This window comes from Mytilus galloprovincialis, chromosome 6 (assembly GCF_965363235.1).
Source record: "Mytilus galloprovincialis chromosome 6, xbMytGall1.hap1.1, whole genome shotgun sequence".
Lineage (NCBI taxonomy): Eukaryota > Metazoa > Mollusca > Bivalvia > Mytilida > Mytilidae > Mytilus > Mytilus galloprovincialis.
The window spans coordinates 37,411,490-37,431,362 of NC_134843.1; the positions used below are offsets into that span (position 1 = coordinate 37,411,490).

The window sequence follows — 19,873 nt, forward strand, 5'->3', positions numbered from 1 at the left end:
TCTATTTTTGGCACAGGTGTTGTTTCTAATTACTTTTAATAGTTAATAGTGTTTGTGATGTCATGTATTTATTTCCTGTGAATTTCTTAAGAAAATGCCTGTACTAATAGATATCAGCACCAGGGTTATAATCTAATACGCCAAAAAAAATAAGATGGGCGTTTTGTCTTCATTGGACTCATTAGTGACACTCAGATCAAAATAGTTATTAAAGCCAAACAAGCCAGGAATATGATAGTTGTTATAATTATTCATTCGTTTGATGTGTTATAGCTTTTAATTATGCCATTTGATAAGGGACTTTCCGCTTTGAAATTTCCTCGGAAATCAGTATTTTTGTAATTTATTTTTTAATATTCATATGCTTATTTTTTTTAACATGTTGATATATTTGAAATAAACCTATGTGTTTTGAAAATCGATAAATACTATTCCGTTTTTCTTGTAGATGGCACAATATATATGTAGCTGAATAAGAAATTTAATTCCTCTATTCATCTTTTCGAAGAAAAAAAATACTCCAATCAAAATTTATAACTCATCCTAGATAATACTATCTTATCCGTCCTAAAACGTCACCAATCAAAACTATTGTTTAGTCGTGATTACGAGATATGGCGTGCATATCGACTGCAAAATTAAAACTAGTTAACAAAATTTGCAAATGGCAAAACTTTGTGTTTTGTCATCGGATCAAATTTTTCAAATATGCCCATGTTATTGTTATGATACCGGTATGACAATGTACGATTTTATGAAAATCCGATGAAGCATGTATACAGAATTTAGTTCCCAAAGTACATACTGATAAGTTGTTTGTTTTTCTCTTAATTCAAAGGTTATATTTATACAATTTGTCAACGAACAGGAATGCAGTAAATAAACTCATCATAGATACCAGGATTAAAATATATATATATATATATATATATATATATATATATATATATATATATATATATATATATATATATATATATATATATATATATATAAACGCCTAAAAAGTGTACATAACAACACCAATGATATAAAAAGGAACTATAAATGTAATTATTTATAAATATTTCGGATAACAGATATCCTTCGTCAGTCAGATTCTGATGTTAAATGAATCATCTTTAAGTCTTCTTAGATTAAACTTTTACTAAATCTTGAAATTTATACAATAAAAAAGGCAAACCGAACATCAGTTAAGACGCTTGCACCATTCTAAAAATTTGTTGAATATGACATAGGTTATATGACTAATTACATCAGAGAGTTCACATATATGCTTTAAATAAAAATAATAATGTGCGATGTGAACTAGCACAATTTTAAAGCTTTAACGGTGTCGATATTATGTTGTTACAAGAAAGATTGCGTCTATAAGAATTCCAAATAAACAGCACTGAACGGTCTAAATTTCTAAATATTTCAGATTTGACAACTGTAGTGTAGTTACATTAGAGTCTGCGATGTTTAAAACAAACGGCCGTTAAAATATAATAACAAATTTTGACTAAAGTAAAATAGTTGGACGTGGCTTGGTACTTATACATCCCTCAAAAAATTAAGCAATTTAAATTATTCAACATGCCAACGATGCCCATCCCTCAATAAAATTCACATATGAAATCTCTGACTCTAAGATCACATTTCTTGACACTACAACGCAAGTGAGGGATGGAAACATATTTACAGATCTGTATTGCAAGCCCACAGACAAACATCAATATCTGTCTCCTTCAAGTTGTCACCCTAAACATTGCACCAAGAGCATTCCCTACAGCCAGGCCATACGAATAAAAAGGATTTGCTCCACCAACGATGTTGCCAAAAAACGACTACAAGAACTTCGCGGTCACCTAAAACATCGAGGCTACAAAAGGAAAGACATTGATAAAGGTTTTTCTCGTGCTAGCAACATCAGCCGAGATGAACTTTTACAATATAAAGTCAAAAAGGTCAACAGGAGGGTGCCTTTTGTGTTGACTTACAATCCAAAATTTGACAACTTGTCTCACCTTATCCGCAAAAGTTGGAAAGATATCGAAAATCATCCTAAACTATCCAAAATCTTTCCCGAGCCACCTGTACTGGCTTTCCGCAGGCCCAAAAGCCTTAAAGACTTGCTGGTGAGAGCTGAGTTATCCTCTCAAGCAGGCTCTTCGTCAGTGGGCTCTTGTAAGGGTTGTGGAAACAAACGATGTCTGACTTGCAAACAAATACTGGATACCCAGACTTTTAACAGTCACTCCACTGGTACAGAATACAACATATTTTGTAATGTTAATTGCAAAACTACAAATGTTGTGTATCTCCTACAGTGTAAATGTGGTAAACAGTATGTAGGCGAGTCAGAACAGCCGTTTCACAAACGAATGAACGGACATCGTAGCGACTACCAATGCAAGCCAGACCTCCCTCTTAGTCGACATTTGAGATCCCCTGGCCACACTAAGGCAGATCTCAATCGACTGACCATTACTATCATTGACCACAACTCTGCTTGGTCTAGGGAGGATAGACTTACTCGGGAAAGATTTTGGATTAGAAAATTAACAACTTTGGCACCAAATGGGATAAATGAAAAGATGTAGTTCGAAACCATGCAGTGCTTCACATCTGGGTTATATTGCTTATTATTACAGTCTCCGTTTCTATTTCTTTACCTTACTCATCTCTAAAATAAATCTGTTGAATATAACAATTTAAATTGCTTAATTTTTTGAGGGATGTATAAGTACCAAGCCACGTCCAACTATTTTACTTTAGTCAAAATTTGTTATTATATTTTAACGGCCGTTTGTTTTAAACATCGCAGACTCTAATGTAACTACACTACAGTTGTCAAATCTGAAATATTTAGAAATTTAGACCGTTCAGTGCTGTTTATTTGGAATTCTTATAGACGCAATCTTTCTTGTAACAACATAATATCGACACCGTTAAAGCTTTAAAATTGTGCTAGTTCACATCGCACATTATTATTTTTATTTAAAGCATATATGTGAACTCTCTGATGTAATTAGTCATATAACCTATGTCATATTCAACAAATTTTTAGAATGGTGCAAGCGTCTTAACTGATGTTCGGTTTGCCTTTTTTATTGTATAAATTTCAAGATTTAGTAAAAGTTTAATCTAAGAAGACTTAAAGATGATTCATTTAACATCAGAATCTGACTGACGAAGGATATCTGTTATCCGAAATATTTATAAATAATTACATTTATAGTTCCTTTTTATATCATTGGTGTTGTTATGTACACTTTTTAGGCGTTTATATAATTTATTTTATTGTGTACATGTATCGTTACTTGTAACGATCCAGCTCCCACGTGGGAAAAATCGTTGACTATTATTCATACGTTTGATATATATATATATATATATATATATATATATATATATATATATATATATATACGCCATACACGCGTTTCGTCTACAAAAGATTCATCAGTGACGCTCGAATCAAAAAAACTTTAAAAGGCCAAATAAAAAGGATACCTCTCCTTGAAAAGATCTTACAAGGTAAAAAGTATCATAAACATTTGATGATACATGTATGTGAAATATCGTCCACAAAATACATAATAAATAGTATCAACAAATTTCAATTTAAAAGGAACATCTCTCGTTGATTGATCACTGTCAATATTTGATATAAATGTCAACATTTCGGAAAAACTGAAATAGCTAAACGGTAGATTAAAAACTTGCATACACGCTACCGCTTAACCATATCAAGGTAAAGAGTAAATATAAACCTTTCAAAACAACTAAGAAAACAAAAGTTATCTATCCAAATAAAGGTAACAGTAGTATACATCTGTATACCAAAGTCAGATGGAATAACAGAATGAAGGCAGGGAGTCGAGCGGTTACTGAACCTGCTTTCAACGTCTGTGATGCAGGTAAGAAAAAAATCACACACACATACCAAATTTAGATAATTAAGCAACAAATCTTTTAGTGAAAAGGAGTTTTCAATACAAATGTGATATTCGTTCTTTGATATCCCCTAATCGAATATGAACCTCATTCACAATATCATTGCAAATAATTTCATATTTCTTTAAAACTTTAAAGTCACTTCTATTATTGTAAATATTTGGTAATTGTTTGCTAATAAATCAATATGACTTTGCGATAAAGAACAGCAGTTTAAGCGCAGTTCCTTTGCTTTTGTGTGTTTTATTGGATGCTTGTTGTGCATGTTCTCATCTTGAAAAGTTGACCCAAGATGTATTTGGATAATTTTTGTCAGTTTTAGTCATATAGCTCATCACATGTTTTGGGCTTATATCATTTTTTTTATTAAAATGTTTTAACAGTTAATAGATATAAAATAATAGAAATGTAACATGTTTAACGTCGTAGATTAAAGTTGTAAAAGGTATACATATAAAAGTTGTAATCTTAATGGAATTCAAGACATGTAAATAATGTAAAATACAACAAATCTCAATGAAAGTCATCTTAATAATCTAAAATACAATAAATCTCAATTTGAGTATATAATGTCTGATTTTGATACAGTAATGTCCCTTGCATTGTTATTACTCTGCTTTTACAGATACCATCCCAATAATGTCCCTCAATTCTTCACAATCAAAACTACAGTTGATTTGAATTTCGCCATCTGTTTCAGCTACTAGCTCTTCCATGATACTCCATTCTGATTTAGCTTGAACATCACTATAAAATTTGATAAGTATATTATTATTATTCTGAATGTTTGATAATATGAAAGGAATGGGTGGATATCAAATGTTTCAACTCGAATAAATCCTGAACTGTCAATCCTTAGAAAGTCTGCAAGACGAGATTAATGATACACAAAATACACATAAAACTAAAACAATGTTTATTGGTTAACTTTAATTGCTCAAAATAGTTGAATTAAATAATTTGATAAGCAGTTTAATGGTTTTTGTCTGTGCATTGGAAGGTTATTTTTTCAGTCTCATTTCGTTCCGTTGTTGTTGTTTATTAGTAAAACATAATCAATTAAGTAGCACATTTAGATGTTATTACCTTGCTGAGTTTGCTTTATTCTCCAGTCCGTTTCCTTCAATGAGGTAGGAACATTTGGTTAGAGATTTAGGTAAAGGATTTTTAAATGACAGTTTCACTTTGAAAGGATTTCCAACTTTGACCTTTGGTGGAACCTAAAACGTATGAAAAAAAGTCATTAAAATTTAAGAACAAGCATTATAAATAGAGATAGAGCTAAGTAGTAAAACCATAAGTTCGTGCGAACTCTGTACTAGTATGTGTCTGTCTTGCGCGATTATGGTTGACTTCGTTAGATGATTTTTTTTATAGAATCTAGACTGTTGTCTACTGTTAAGGCCCGAATGTCGACTTAAGTCTGTCTTTGTTTTTTTGTGTATTTGAGGACCGAATGCTGACTTAAATCTGTCTTGTAGTTTTTGTGCAGTTGGTTTCCTTTCTAATCAATGTATACCAAATGATTTTTATTTGCAGTCCAAATTTTGAGTACATATTGAAGTCGATGAGACTATATTTCTTACATCATCACAAAGAAACCCCCTTTAACAAGATATATGTGTTATGTCATGAACATGTAGATAACATGCCATTCTATGTTCTAGGAAATCGATATTCATAATGTAAATTTGCAAGTTGGTAAATGTGATTAGCCATTGTACACGGTCTGATATATGGAGTAATATCATTAATGATGTACCTCAATTGTAATATCTGGACGTCTCAAACGGAAATCATCTGTTTTAACGTAACAATTCTCTGTTTCCTTGATATGAGCATATGCCATTATTTCCATCCCAAACAACTCATACATTTTGTCCAAATATTCATCTGTTTTAATTGTAAATTTGACTGTCTTCTCTAAAAAAATATAAATCAAGTTGAACATCAACACTTATTGTGTATCATGTGTATCTTCCAGACGGAATATACATTTTTTGATAAGTTTGAAAGATAAACAAAGATTAAACCACCCAACGCTTTGTGTATTTCTTCAAAACATAGTATTGGAACATACATTCCTTAAATTCAACGTAAATAGGATTCGTTTTACTCTTCAAACCTTGAAGTTCGGATTATGCATGATAATCTCCAAGCCTAATTTATTTTCTATTTTCCTTATCTTCTCTCTTTCTAAATGAGTGAACATTTCCTAGTTGTATCAATAAGATTGTGTTTACAAAGAGGTCTAAGACTGTTTTAAAAGTGATAATTCCAATACATAGTTTGCCTGAGTTCAGCATGTTTATTGATTAGCAATATAGTCTTCCCTGTCGACACAGTTACTTTTAGACTTCTGTTTCGGTTTGTTACCATGAGTTGTTTCTTTCTAATCGATAAATGATCATCGAAAAATGAACTACCTATAAATCAGGTTCAATCCACCATTTTCTACATACGAAAGATTCTGTACAAGGTCAGGAATACGACAGTTGCTATCCATTTGTTTAATGTGCGTTAGCTTTTGATTTTGCCATTTGATAAGAGTCTTTTCGTTTGAATTTTCCTCGGAGTTTCGTATTTTTATCATTTTACTTTTTACTGTGGCCGTTATTCATAGAAGTATATACCGCAGCCGAGGTTATTCATATTTTCTTTAATATTTGTAAACAGCAACCTACCTTCATCAAAATTTTCCATTAGATTAGGGTGTTTTTATTTTGAATTTTACTCGGACTTCGGTATTTTTGTCATTTTAGTTTTTACTGTGGCCTTTATTCATAGATGTATATACCGCAGCTGGATTTGTCAATATTTACTTTAATATTTGTAAACATCAACAACAACACTGACGAAACCTACCTTCCCCATAATCAAGACGGATATCATCAAAACTCTTCTTTATAACATTACGTCTCCCATCCCCAGTATATTTTACACTATCTACAACTACTTGTAAATGCTTTACAGTTCTCAGTGCCTTTTTCTTTTTAATATTTTTCAGTTTGAGTTCTACTTCAAAGTCATTGCCCACCAAAACACCATCTTTTTCTTCAATCTCCACCGATATATCCTAAAAGATACAAAAGTTTTTATCATATAACAAATGTTCTGCTACTTTAAGTGAATGGAATTGATGATAATGTGAATCGAAGTTGTTAACAGTAGTTTTGATTGTTTTTCGATAATTTTGTAATAGCAATGGTATTCATGTTATTTTGGAGATTACAAGCGTGTGTGTGTTAAAACTGTATTGATGATAAAAAATTGTGATGCTCGACTTTTAAAAGTAGTAATGTAATAGTCTATACCTGTATATTGTTTTACTTTTACATTTATACAGTTTCAAGTGATATAATAAGTCTAAAATGACGTATCCTGAAAATTGTTAGTTTAGTATCATCATTTTGTTGTTACTCGAATGGTTGGCATATTCGTATTACATTCGAATGTACGATTTGAAAAATATACTACTTATTATAAATTTATGTAATTATCTTAAGCATGTCAATGTGTAATTCTGTTGATAAAATATGGGTGTCTGCAGACGAATCGGCAGATTTATCATTTTTTATGGTTGACAGCTTGGTTGTCAATCACTAAAGCATCTAAATTGAAAACAAACAATGCATATCGCATATCATTTGATACAAGTGCATTACTATAACCAGCAAGTTGTGTGGATTTAAGTGCACATAGCACGATTATTTTAATAATACTAAGTAGACATCATCATCAAATTTACTAGAAGAAAAATGTTTTTTTGGTAATGCAGTGCACATAGCACGATTATTTTAATAATACTAAGTAGACATCATCATCAAATTTACTAGAAGAAAAATGTTTTTTTGGTAATGCATGTTTTATTAAGACATCTTCAAGAAAGACAAAACACCCCTAAAGTGAACATACCATTGTGTCACCGGCTGCAAATACATCACGTCCACCTTTCGCCTCATTGTCAGCATTCTGAACTGCAAGCCTTTCTTCTAAACTACCCTCGGGATACTTATATTCGCTTGTAACATCCAGTCGATATTTTTCTCCATACCCTCTCCATATAGATGCTTCTCCGTTATATGGTTTTCCGTCTGGTTTCTTTGTACTTATGTTTTTACCAACACTTGAATATAAATATAACATTACAAGAAACTACCAAAATTAACCTATTGGACATTTCATCATTCTACCCTAATCTATAAATCCGTCTCCTCCGAAAACAATGCATTTAGCCTTTAAAAACAGCGAGATTATTCGGAAACAAAGTAAAGTATAGACGGTATACAAGGGAGATGAACAATTCCTATGGGAACACTTGTTTAGAAAAAATACATTTATATAACCTTCCCTTTATTCGAGGGAAAAAATAAAGTGGAGGTCCATATGAAATAATGAAAGCACAGAAGATTTACTTCGCTTACCAAAATAAATGGGTTATAAATTAAGTATATGGTATTATGGTCGAAGTTGATAATCATCGTAAAAAACTTTAATAGGATAAAATAAACGTTAGCTCTTAATGCAGTTCGCACTTGATTTCATAGTTGATAAATATGCATGAGCTTTAGAATTTTTGCTTTTTACTTTGCTAATATATGATATATTGTAAAAGTCATTTCTATTTATAACTATTTTAAATACATACTCGTTACTGTCAGTTTTAATGATAACCCATGAATCATTAGGAAGTATCTCCCAATGAACAATATCTGCATTAACTTCAGCAAATATAAAAGGTGCATCAAATGGTCGTCCAATTTCACCTTTCTTTATAGCAGTAACAGGTGCTGGTCCACACTGGTAAACACCTAAATAAAAAGAACCCCTTTTGAAATTTGAAAAAATTATCTGTTATACAAATTATGTACAGACAAGATAAGGTAAACCTTATATATAATATAATATCAATTTATTTTTACATTTTGAGCTCTGCAAAATAGTCATGTCAAGTTATACAAATCATTTGTAATGTATATAAACATATTTGATTTTGGCATAAGTACTCCATACGTATGCATCAACAATTCTTTAATTAAACAATTATCTTATCATTCAGCAACATATCCAAGTAAAGTCATATACGGTACATCCGCAAAAAAATCAGATCATCTATACTAATTACCTGAACTTAATTCTTGTGGTGTTGCATCAATAACTTGCCATCCGTCATAACCTTTACCGAGATCAGGTCTTGATATCCATGCTTCATTCCATACGTGAAAATTCCTGTATTTGAAATATAATATTGACTTTTCAATTGACTTTCATCAAGACTTTTATTTCTTGCAACTAAGTATTTAGTAGCATACTCTATAAGTATTCAAATATACGTATATAATATGCTTCATTTGAATCTAATAAAAGCTATATCTGTGCATTAAAAATTGATAGAGATAATAATTAGCTTTCCAAAAGTTATATTGATAATTGCATTGTTTGTAATTGTTCTTTCTGAACTGGGAAAAAATAATTATTAAAAACAGATAAACTTATCTTTAAATTCAACTCGAACGTATATTGACAATCAAAATGTATATGCATACCATATGGAATCACTTGAACCTGCAATATCAACCTTCTCCAAATCCTCGCCTTTCCTTACGAATGCTTTATCAATACACGTTGATCCGTCTGTATCGTGAGCTGACGCAAAATTTGTTACACTGCGTGCTGGCAATCCAATGGCTCTGCACACTAAAATATTGAAACGGACATTATTATTTGTATCATAATTGTTATAAGTTAAAGTCCTTTTCATAGTATTAAGATTAGTTGCTGGTTGCTTTTAATGTCCAGTGGCTAATATTTCATGTATATTCAGTACGATCCATATTATAAACACTTAGAAGACAGTGAATTGTTACATGTAAATTATGCAAAAACTATCGTATTTGATATTATAGGATTCACACATTTTGTGAAAAATGTTACCCTGCCTTTCTAAACTAAATATAAAACAATTAAATGTGTATCTCTCATTTTATGCTGTTACCTGTAGTAGTCAGTCCTGAAAATACCCAACATTGTCCGAACTGAACTGGTGTACCCTGGTTTTTAGCATATTCCTCCAATATTGCCACACTTCCAACCCATTTCATTGGTGGAGTTCCACCACTGTAATCACCACTCCAATTCCCAACCAGCACACCATTGTCATCGGGGGCATTCACCTATCAGTACAAACACAGAATTGAATCACGCAATTTCAATTTCAATCAGATATTAAAATACGGTACATTTTGATTTTGTTTTATCTATAAATTTGAACATTTGAACAAAATATTACAGTAGCAGTTTTTTTACAGCATATTAGTTAAAGGCATAGAAACGTAACCGTCGATTAAGAGTGTTTGCCTATTTTAAAAATTGTATTTAATCAATCATCGGTAAAGCTTTATATTATCCCTGATTATTATTATGTGGTCTTATATTAAGCTACCTGAATCAATGACAATATGAGGCAACTTTTAATGAAACAGCAACTGTATGACGCAAGTTAAACAACCATGCATGATTTTCTCAATCCGTTGGTGGCCTTCGGCTGTTTTCTGCTTTATTTGGTCAGGTTTTCTATTTGACACATTCCCCATTTCCATTCTCAATTCTTTTAAATGAATGTCACCCAATTATCATATTTTCTTCAAATTAAAAGTTGCTAATGTGTGCAAAACGAAATCACCGACAATACTTAAAAGTAAAGTGTAACAACGAGTAGTATTTTACAAGTACTTACCATTTTTGTTATAGCACGAGCGAGTTTAACAGGGTCCGACATCGCAGGATCTACTGAGTTATTGTAGGTCTTCCGGATAAGATGTAAGCATGTGTCTAGTATGCCATCTCTGAACTAAAAAGTATATCTAGTATTGTGAATTCATTAATATTTGTTGGATACCAATTTTCGTGGGTTTTGTGGGTACAAGTCAATCACAAATTCAAATGTTCAACGAATAGCATATTTTCAAGGGGCTTTGTATACAGAAATCGACAAAACTACGAAATCAAATATCAACGAAAATGCAAGCTTTTAGCAATCCACGAAAATTTATTCCCACGAAAATAAATGAATCCACAGTAATTAACTAAGTTTAACGGCCGAAATTGATATTTTTCATTTTATTGACGATGTATGTGTTTAAGATGAGACAGGCCCTGGTTACTTTTCTAAAATATATACATGATATAAGTACATATATTTAATAAAAAATAATATCAGTGTAGATGACTGTAATAGAATTTATGACTAATTCGATCTATATAAAAATAATATTCCTTTAATAATGAAAAAATATCTTTTATTCCTTCCTCTTTTTTACACACGAATTATGATACATAGTAACCAAAACTTGCAACAACTAGAATATTTAAGTAGAACTATTAAAATAGTCAATGATTGATGATCGTTGGTTGTTTAACGTCCAGTGGCAAATGTGTCAATCATATTCAGGATGATATAAACATTATACAAATTAGTTGCAGTTTCAATTTATACCGCGAAATCATGACCAGAAAAATGGGTTTTGTCGACATCGTCATCAAAATTGGGGCACCAATTCCAAGTAGAATAATTACCTGTCCAAAATTCCATGGTTTGACACCCATCTGTCTGTAATTACCACTCCATATAGCACCAGACTCATTGAGTATGTATTCGTCCAATAGCTGCTCTGTGCCCATGAAAACTTGATCATCTGTTAAATCGAAATCAGTGATGGATTGTTTTGTACGTAAATATAAGGCGACATCTATAACATTATTGACAAGGGGAAAACAAGTTTGTGATAGGGAATGGAAGGCTTATTTGGTTAACAGACCTAAAGATGGTTGATATGCCTGGTAGGCAAAATAACTGTAGTGTAAATGAACCCCAAATTCTTCAGAATGAGTACAACAATAACAGTTACTGTTTTTTTGGCTTCTATGAACGTTCAACAAAAGATTCAAATCATGCAAGTAACACAGGAATAATTTGAAGGTAAAGTCCATATCAAATTTGAAACCGAATTTAAAATGATTGACGAATATAGCTGTTGACTTGCAGTAAAAAGTTTTATAACTCATATTTTTCTTCACAACATTAAATATAAGTTGAGGATACACGTGCAAAACTATGTAGAAAATAAAATAATAAATAAAAAAAAACTGATAATTTCGTGTTCATTAACTGACCTGGGCACCATGGGTTCAAAAGAATAATAACATCCTCGTTGTGTTTATACATAAGTATTAGCTTGTCTCCTTCGTCCTTTATTTTAGATTCCGTCTGTATCGTAAACCTCCACTCTCCAATGATACAGGTACAAGGCGGTGTAATCTCTACGTCGATACTATTTTCCTTCTTGTCCACTAATTTGGAGAACCATTCTTTTTTATCTTTACTTCTACTACTTGAGTTTTCATTCATGATGATCTGGGCTTGTGTTTTGTTGGATGGTCTTGGTGTTTTACCTAAGTTCGCAGAATAAAAACATCCAAATATAATATAGGTTATAACAACGTTAAATGTCACATACTAAAGATTGTTTTTGGTAGAAGGCTGCGCATTTGAAAGTCTTATCAATCTCCCTTTGATAGATTAGTTAAGGCGGACATTTTCTCCAATACAGGAACCTCGAAATGTTTATCTGTTGTTACGATGTTTTATTGTGTTGTTATTCAGAAAATGCGTTTGCTGGTTGATCTTTGCCAGTACATATAAAGTATATTCACAACACGACTCGGTTTAGAAAAAAGCATGGCCAAAAAATGCAACTTCTTTGTATTTGGTTCACCCACAGGATCAAAATATAAAGTTGCATAAAATTTTAATGCTATTCAACGCTTTTTATTAATAAAGTAATAAAGGTAAGGATTTATAGATACAAAATTTCAAAGACGTGTCTGTAGTTTTGAAAAACAAAGTGATTGACATCGCTAACCAAAATGAATTATTTTAAATCGGAAAGCCTTAACTTTCAGCATAAATTTATGTTGATTTTCGATGTCCTCTTTTAAATATTTTTGAAATGAATACTTAAACTTTGACAAAATCTGTCAAAGTTACATTTTAAGTTTATTTCTTTCGTTTGTAAATCAGTATACCGATTAGACGTAAGCCAAACTGTTGTAAAGTAAAGACACTGTCCTATTAGAATCAACATAATTCCTTCATGCCATGCTCTTATATGTTCATTTTAACATGGTTAGGCATTATTTTTTACCATATTTTACATCTCGCTAACGCTCAGTGTAAAATTTCGACAATATAATGCCAACACATGTTACAATGAGCAAAGAGCATGGCATGAAGGACTTTTTCTCTTAATTTTACAACGCCATTGATCAAATGTACATTATGTTTCTTCTACTATTTTTTTAAATAGCATACGTCCTATTGAATATATGTTTATTTATGGTAAACCAACTTATTTTCACAGATACTTTATTTCGCGTTTAACCCTTTCTAGTTACAAGGAGCTATATGAAAGTGTTACATATCTGAAACGATTTATTTTCGTGTTACTTTTCTTTTCACAAAAGTGGCGAAAATATGTCTCTTGCGGAAACCAGTTGGTTAACAGTAACTTGACATTCTAATTTTTATATGTATTACCTGTTTTGAAGGTGAACAAAATTTCATTTTGCTCGTTATTATATGGCCTGTCAAAAGTAATGGTCATTTTAAATGATTGTCCTCTCCGTATTACAAGGTCAGGGTCCTTCTTCCTCTTGGTGCACATGTACTTATCTGTGTGGTGATCTTCCGTATTACTTTTGATATTCAAATCAACCTTGTTCACGTGAAATTTCTTGTTGACTTCTTCGTCTTTTTCTGAAATAGCACAATTATACATATTGCTTTTTTCAGTATGAATTCTGCTTCATTTACTTTCCAAATCAATTGTGTATGGTGTAAAAAAAAATACATATATATGTAACTTCGGAAAACACAAGTACATGTAATAACAGAGACAATACATATATAAACATTGTATAAAAGTTCCAACTTTATAAATCGTGGTTTATTCGGTCTTTTTAATGGTTATTTTATAGATTTTTTTAAAAATAATTGTATAAACTTGAAATTTGTTTTTAAAAGTTTCTGAATAAACATAAAGCAGCTTCTGAAGTAACGACAACACAAAACTTTTCGTAAATTGTAATTGAAATGGGCGACATATCTTTGATGGCATTTTATGACAAACATTCCAAAAGGTTGCATGTTTGTATGTTCTCAGACGTCGTAATATAAAGAAACTTTGTTTCAATGTACTACTACTACATCTTAAAATGAAGTTGGATAAATCACAGGCTTTTCTACCTCAGAAATAGATTATCTTAGCTGTATCTGGTAAAACTTTTAGGAATTTTGGTCCTCAATGCTTTTCAACTTCGTACTTTTTTTTACCTTCTAAACATTTTTTGGTTCGAGCGTCACCGATGAGTCTTATGTAGACGAAACGCGCGTCTGGCGTAAATATATAAAATTTTAATCCTGGTATCTATGATGAGTTTATTTTTATTCACGTATAAGAATTGGAAAAAATATTTACACGTATATTTCCTATATTTCCGATTTTTTCTGAAGCGGTTTTTTTTTATATATATATTTATTCATCACTGGAGACAATATGTGTTTGTTTGTATGTCCTCAAACGTCGTCAGCTTATGCAAATGTGTTTCAGTATACTTTTCCTACATCTCAAAATGAGGGTGGATAAATTACGTATACGAACTGAAAAAATCTGTACAATACTGCAGTAAGAATATTTCTTAATTGTTTTAAAAACGTTTCATATAATTGTTAAACACTGAAGAAAAATAGTGTAAATTACCAGGTTCTCTAAGTTCCTCGTCCCTCTCGTCTCTCGTCACTTCTCGGCTTTCAGTTCTGTTTTCCTCGCGTCTTGTTCTCAATTCATGATCCCTCTCCCAGGGATATGAGTAATCGGGTCTGCGACTATATCCATAAAAGAGGGAATTAAATGTACTAGTTCGGTACCTGTTCCCGTAGCTGCTATATGGGCGTATGTCGCTATCATCATATGAACGACGTGTGTAGTTCGACCTGTAGGGGTCCCGGTCGTAGTAAGTTCTTCTATACATCTTTTTCCTAAAAGAAAAAGCAGTAGGTGTAAGGAATATATTATACTGCAAACATTCTTTAAAAGTGCTCGTCATACAAATTCAACCATAAATATTTTTTTATAACAGCCCTCTAAAAAACGTCATTCTGTTGTATGTATAAATTATTGCACTCAACGAGTAACAGATGAACTCAGAAACATACCGGAAAATCGAGTCAATATATTTACCTTTTTTCTCATTTCCGTGAGTGTTATAATTTGAAATTGTCTGCACTGAATGACGCAAGTTAAAGCACTCGACAAGCAATGGCCTTATATATCATGTTGTATACTGACAAAAGTACCGGGAAGTTTTATTCGAATATGGGTTAACTTAATAACACGTTGAAACGTTACGGTAACTAAATTATTTCCTGTTTAATTGTGTAAAACATTAATAATCTTATTGCACATCATCCTTTTTGGGGGGTTTTGTTTTAAGTTTTCTTACATCATAAATGGTGGTAACTTCTGTCTTAACCATCTAGTGTTGCAAGACATGTTTTCGAAACGGTGGGACAAATGTTATACAGGGAGGTTCTGTTGCAGATACAGAAACGACAAAGAGTGACCGACGACAGATCACTTGGATATAGAATACAAACCCGAGCGATCACTTGCCTTTATTTATAATACAAACCCGGCAGATCACTTGCATATAGAATACAAACCCAAGCGACCACTTGCCTATATACTATAAACCCGACCGATCACTTGCATATAGAATATACCCAAGCGATCACTTGCCTATATAATATAAACCCAACAGATCACTTGCATATAGATTACAAACCCGGCAGAGCACCTGCCTATAGAATACAAACCCAAAGGATCACTTGCCTATAGAATACAAACGCAAAAGATCACTAGCATATAGAAAACAAACTCGACAGTCACATGCCTTTAGAATACAACCCCGGCAGATCACTTTTCTATAGAAAGCAAACCCGAGAGATCACTTGCCTTTAAAATACAAACCCGCCAGATCACCTGTCTATAAACTACAAACCCGAAATATCCCTTGCCTTTAAAATACAAACCCGGCAGTCACTTGCCTATATAATACAATAAAATTGAGAATGGAAATGGGGAATGTGTCAAAGAGACAACAACCCGACCAAATAAAAATCAACAGCAGAGGGTCACCAACAGGTCTTCAATGTAGCGAGAAATTCCCGCACCCGGAGGCGTCCTTCAGCTGGCCCCTAAACAAATATATACTAGTCCAGTGAACCCCGACAGGTCACTTGCCTATAGAACACAAACCCGACAGATCACTTGCCTATAGAATCCAACCTAGGTTAGGGGGAGGGTTGGAATCCCGCTAACATTTTTAACCCAAGTCAGGAGCCTTTAATTTAGTGGTTATCGTTTGTTTATGTGTTACATATTTGTTTTTCGTTAATTTTTTGATATACATAAGGCCGTTAGTTTTCTCGTTTGGATTGTTTTACATTGTCATATCGGTGCCTTTTATAGCTGACTATGTATGGGCTTTGCTCATTGTTGAAGGCCGTACGATGACCTATAGTTTTTAGTGTCTGTGTAATTTTGGTCTCTTGTGGACAGTTGTCTCATTGGCAATCATACCACATCTTCTTTTTTATATAGACAGATCACTTGCCTAAACATATATTAAACAAACTCGTCACATCGCTTGCATATTGAATACAAACCCGGCAGATCACTTGCCTATAGAATACAAACCCGGCAGTTCACTTGCCTATAGAATACAAACCCGACATACCACTTTTATATATCAAACTAACCCGACAGATAACTTATCAATAGAATACAAATCCGACAGATCACTTGCCTATGGAATACAAACCGGACATACCACTTTTATATATCAAACAAACCCGGCAAATCACATTTGTATAGAATGCTAACCCGACATATCACTTTCCTATATGATATGAAACCGACAAATCATTTGCCTATAGAACACGAACCCGGCAGATCACTTACCTATATAAAACAAACCCGACAGATCACTTACCGGATGACGGAAGGTATCAGTTTAAAAGACTGACTTCGACTGAAATCCAAATGTTAGTCTACAATTTATGCAGATGGACAATGTTTACATTTCGCCACAGAATTATAACAATAAAATTGAGGAAGTTTGCAACACATACAATTAGCACTTTAAGAGTAACAATAGACGCTGATTGACAAACGAGGGCCCTCATGGGGTTTTTGATTATGTGATTACTTGGCCGTTTTTTTAATGATTATTTGATTATTAAGCCAAATATTTCATGATTATTTGATTACCTAGGACTGTGTTTTTAGTTTATGATTATTTGATTACTAAAGATAAGCAAATATTTAATGATTATGTGATTATATTGGCAAAAAATGGTGATTATGTGATTACTAGGACCCCCCATGAGGGGCCTCACAAACGGATAAGCTTGACATGCCCTGGAAAAGGATATCGAAAAGATATATGAATTAACTGATTAAAAAAGAACTATTATAGTTAATTCACATAATCCTAACAACATTGGGGGTCTCGCAGTTTTACAATGAAACAAAGACCTGACATAAATACCAAACAAAATGAAACTCAAACATGGTTTTTTTTCAAAACATTTATACGACTTTTGGATTAAAAAATGTCAGATAATAAAAAATCATTAATAATGGAAAGTGTTTGGATTGATTAAACTTAAAGTCGTTTCAACCCCTAGAACACAGTTTGAATGAATTATTTTCTCTTTCCGCACAGTAAATAATGATTTATTACTTTTTTCGGTCTGACATATTTTTTTTTTCAAAAAAAACAATGTGCATCGAATGTGTTATAACACGCAAATAAAATCAAATCGGTCAGCCTGTATTTTGTTAAGAAATTGACCTTGATTCTTAACCTCAACCGTAAGAATAGTCTTGCATTTGTCAATGTACTGAGTCCATATATACATGATATAAGAATCGCGTTAAAATTGTGTTCACTTGATAAGGCAATAATTGCAAATGTGCATTGAATAAATGAAAAATTTGAAGGAATCGTTGTGAATTTTCTTCTAGAATCAGGATGATATTAGAATAACCATCGTTATATACATGATGATGTCGCTGAAATATTGGTTTTCAATAACTACATCATCGGTTTCATCATTTAATAATGAAAAATATAATGTATTATATAATTATGTACAAGATACAACTAAATTATTGTCTTACCTGTTTTAATCTTTTTTAAAGGTAGTTTGTGTATATGAAAGTTGTTTGTTTATAACCAATGTTTCCCCAGTTACTTGCACATCATTTTTAAAGGACATGTTTACTCGGGTAGAAATGTATTCAATCAACAACACATTCAAGATCAATATTTGCGAAGGACATCTTTATATTTAAAATGTACCGTTAAAGACGTAATTTAAACTGTTTTCTTTTTTTAAATGTTATATCCTGTAACTCTATATGCAATGTTATTGTATTTCTGTAGCTAAATATATCGATATAGTTATATTTATAACTGTTTTGTTGACTGTGGACAGTCAGCTGTGACGTCACGGGTATTGACAGAAAAAAATCATATCATTTTAATAATATGAATATAAAATCGATTAAATATAATCATTCATTAAAAAGAACATTCCTGTTTTCGGATGCATACGCAAAAGAAATAGGCTTCTAACACTCTAAAATTCTACCCGCGCCCTACTTTCTGCGACCCTGTTCCTACATACAATTAATAAGAACATTTTTTTTTCTTTATCTGACTGACCTTGACTACTGTAATTGCTTTCAATTGTACTAACAGTAAACAGGTAAAGAGAAATCAATCGCATATCATAAACCCATTTAACCGTGGTATTATTTTCTTAAAGGTTTAATAATATTGCATTTTACGTCACAGTTATTGAATACCACATAACAGAATGTAATTACATGCAATGTTGTTATTATTATACAAATCTACCCGATTTAATAAATAGTTAATGAACCAATCATACTTGCATGCTGTGAGGAAAAAAACATATACTTATATATCGGTAAACAGAAAATGACCCCTCACTACTGCTAGAAAAAAAATACAAAATACATTAGTGAACCCCTAATCTTTAGGTCGGTTGTTGACTCTTTGACACGGTCCCTGTTTCCTTTCTCAAATGTACATACCATCTGATTTTTTTTAATAGTCAAGCGTCAAATATAAACCTTTTGTGTCAAAGACCAGTGGCAAATATTTCATTATTATTCATCACGATCTAAGTATAGTGTTTACATGCTTAAATGCACTCATATCTTAGTTCATCTACTGACATTTTAATGTGTTCTTTTGTGTAACATTCACGTTATTAAAAATTAGAGGGTTGAGTGCAAGTTCGTTTTTTAACTCTTTTTTTTTTTTTATCGTAATGTATTTTCTTTATTTTGCTATGTTCGCCCATCACATTCATATCAGGGCATTATGAGCAATCCCAATCACTTGACATTTAGTATCACCACCATACATATAGCTGTCATTCACTATAAATTGTACACTGTTAAATGCACACAATTGTCAATTAACGATTCTGATTCACAATTAAAATAAACAAATGTTATTGGAATGATAGTTAAGTGCCCTTTAAAAATATACACGCAGTAAAGTCGTTCTAAATCATCATCAATTGTTAATATGACAGCAAAAGAGACGATTTCAGCTTCTCAATTGTGAATTTTCCGTTTCGATGTAGCAACATTGCTCTCAATCTTCCCTTGTTTGCTGTTTATAAGAAAGTTATTAAACCAAGAGTTCAAAATGGGGATTTAATCGTAGTTCCGAAACTTTTATGGACCCTATCACGAGTTGAGTGACTGTT

The 19,873-nt window shown here is 32.1% G+C and overlaps 1 protein-coding gene across 3 annotated transcripts; it reads right to left on the reverse strand.

Annotated features, from left to right (window-relative positions):
* Positions 1–4,537: 4,537 nt before the first annotated feature.
* On the reverse strand, positions 4,538–18,403 carry LOC143079511 (annulin-like). 3 transcript variants are annotated; one of them, XM_076254879.1, is made up of 15 exons: positions 18,246–18,403; positions 14,760–15,037; positions 13,538–13,756; positions 12,115–12,393; positions 11,518–11,636; positions 10,679–10,792; positions 9,938–10,115; positions 9,489–9,639; positions 9,068–9,171; positions 8,591–8,753; positions 7,858–8,068; positions 6,808–7,018; positions 5,705–5,865; positions 5,029–5,162; positions 4,538–4,689 (listed from the first exon to the last, which is right to left on the reverse strand). In XM_076254879.1, exons 2-15 carry the CDS (start codon positions 15,028–15,030, stop codon positions 4,551–4,553), a joined length of 2,454 nt encoding a protein of 817 aa, XP_076110994.1. In that variant the 5' UTR covers positions 15,031–15,037; positions 18,246–18,403; the 3' UTR covers positions 4,538–4,550. The 3 variants fall into 3 exon arrangements, with proteins under 3 accessions (XP_076110994.1, XP_076110995.1, XP_076110996.1); XM_076254880.1 differs by lacking the exon at positions 18,246–18,403 and adding an exon at positions 17,053–17,159; XM_076254881.1 differs by lacking the exon at positions 18,246–18,403 and adding an exon at positions 15,240–15,259.
* Positions 18,404–19,873: the final 1,470 nt, after the last annotated feature.

What these genes read in the sequence shown, in the direction of transcription:
- LOC143079511 (XM_076254879.1), bottom strand. Translation starts at nt 15,030, where the DNA reads ATGTATAGAAGAACTTACTACGACCGGGACCCCTACAGGTCGAACTAC. An exon ending in TTTGAACCCATGGTGCCCAG is followed by an intron (nt 11,637 to 12,114) that starts GTCAGTTAATGA and finishes TCGATTTAACAG; the next exon opens with ATGATCAAGTTTTCATGGGC. An exon ending in CTCGTGCTATAACAAAAATG is followed by an intron (nt 10,116 to 10,678) that starts GTAAGTACTTGT and finishes TTGTACTGATAG; the next exon opens with GTGAATGCCCCCGATGACAA.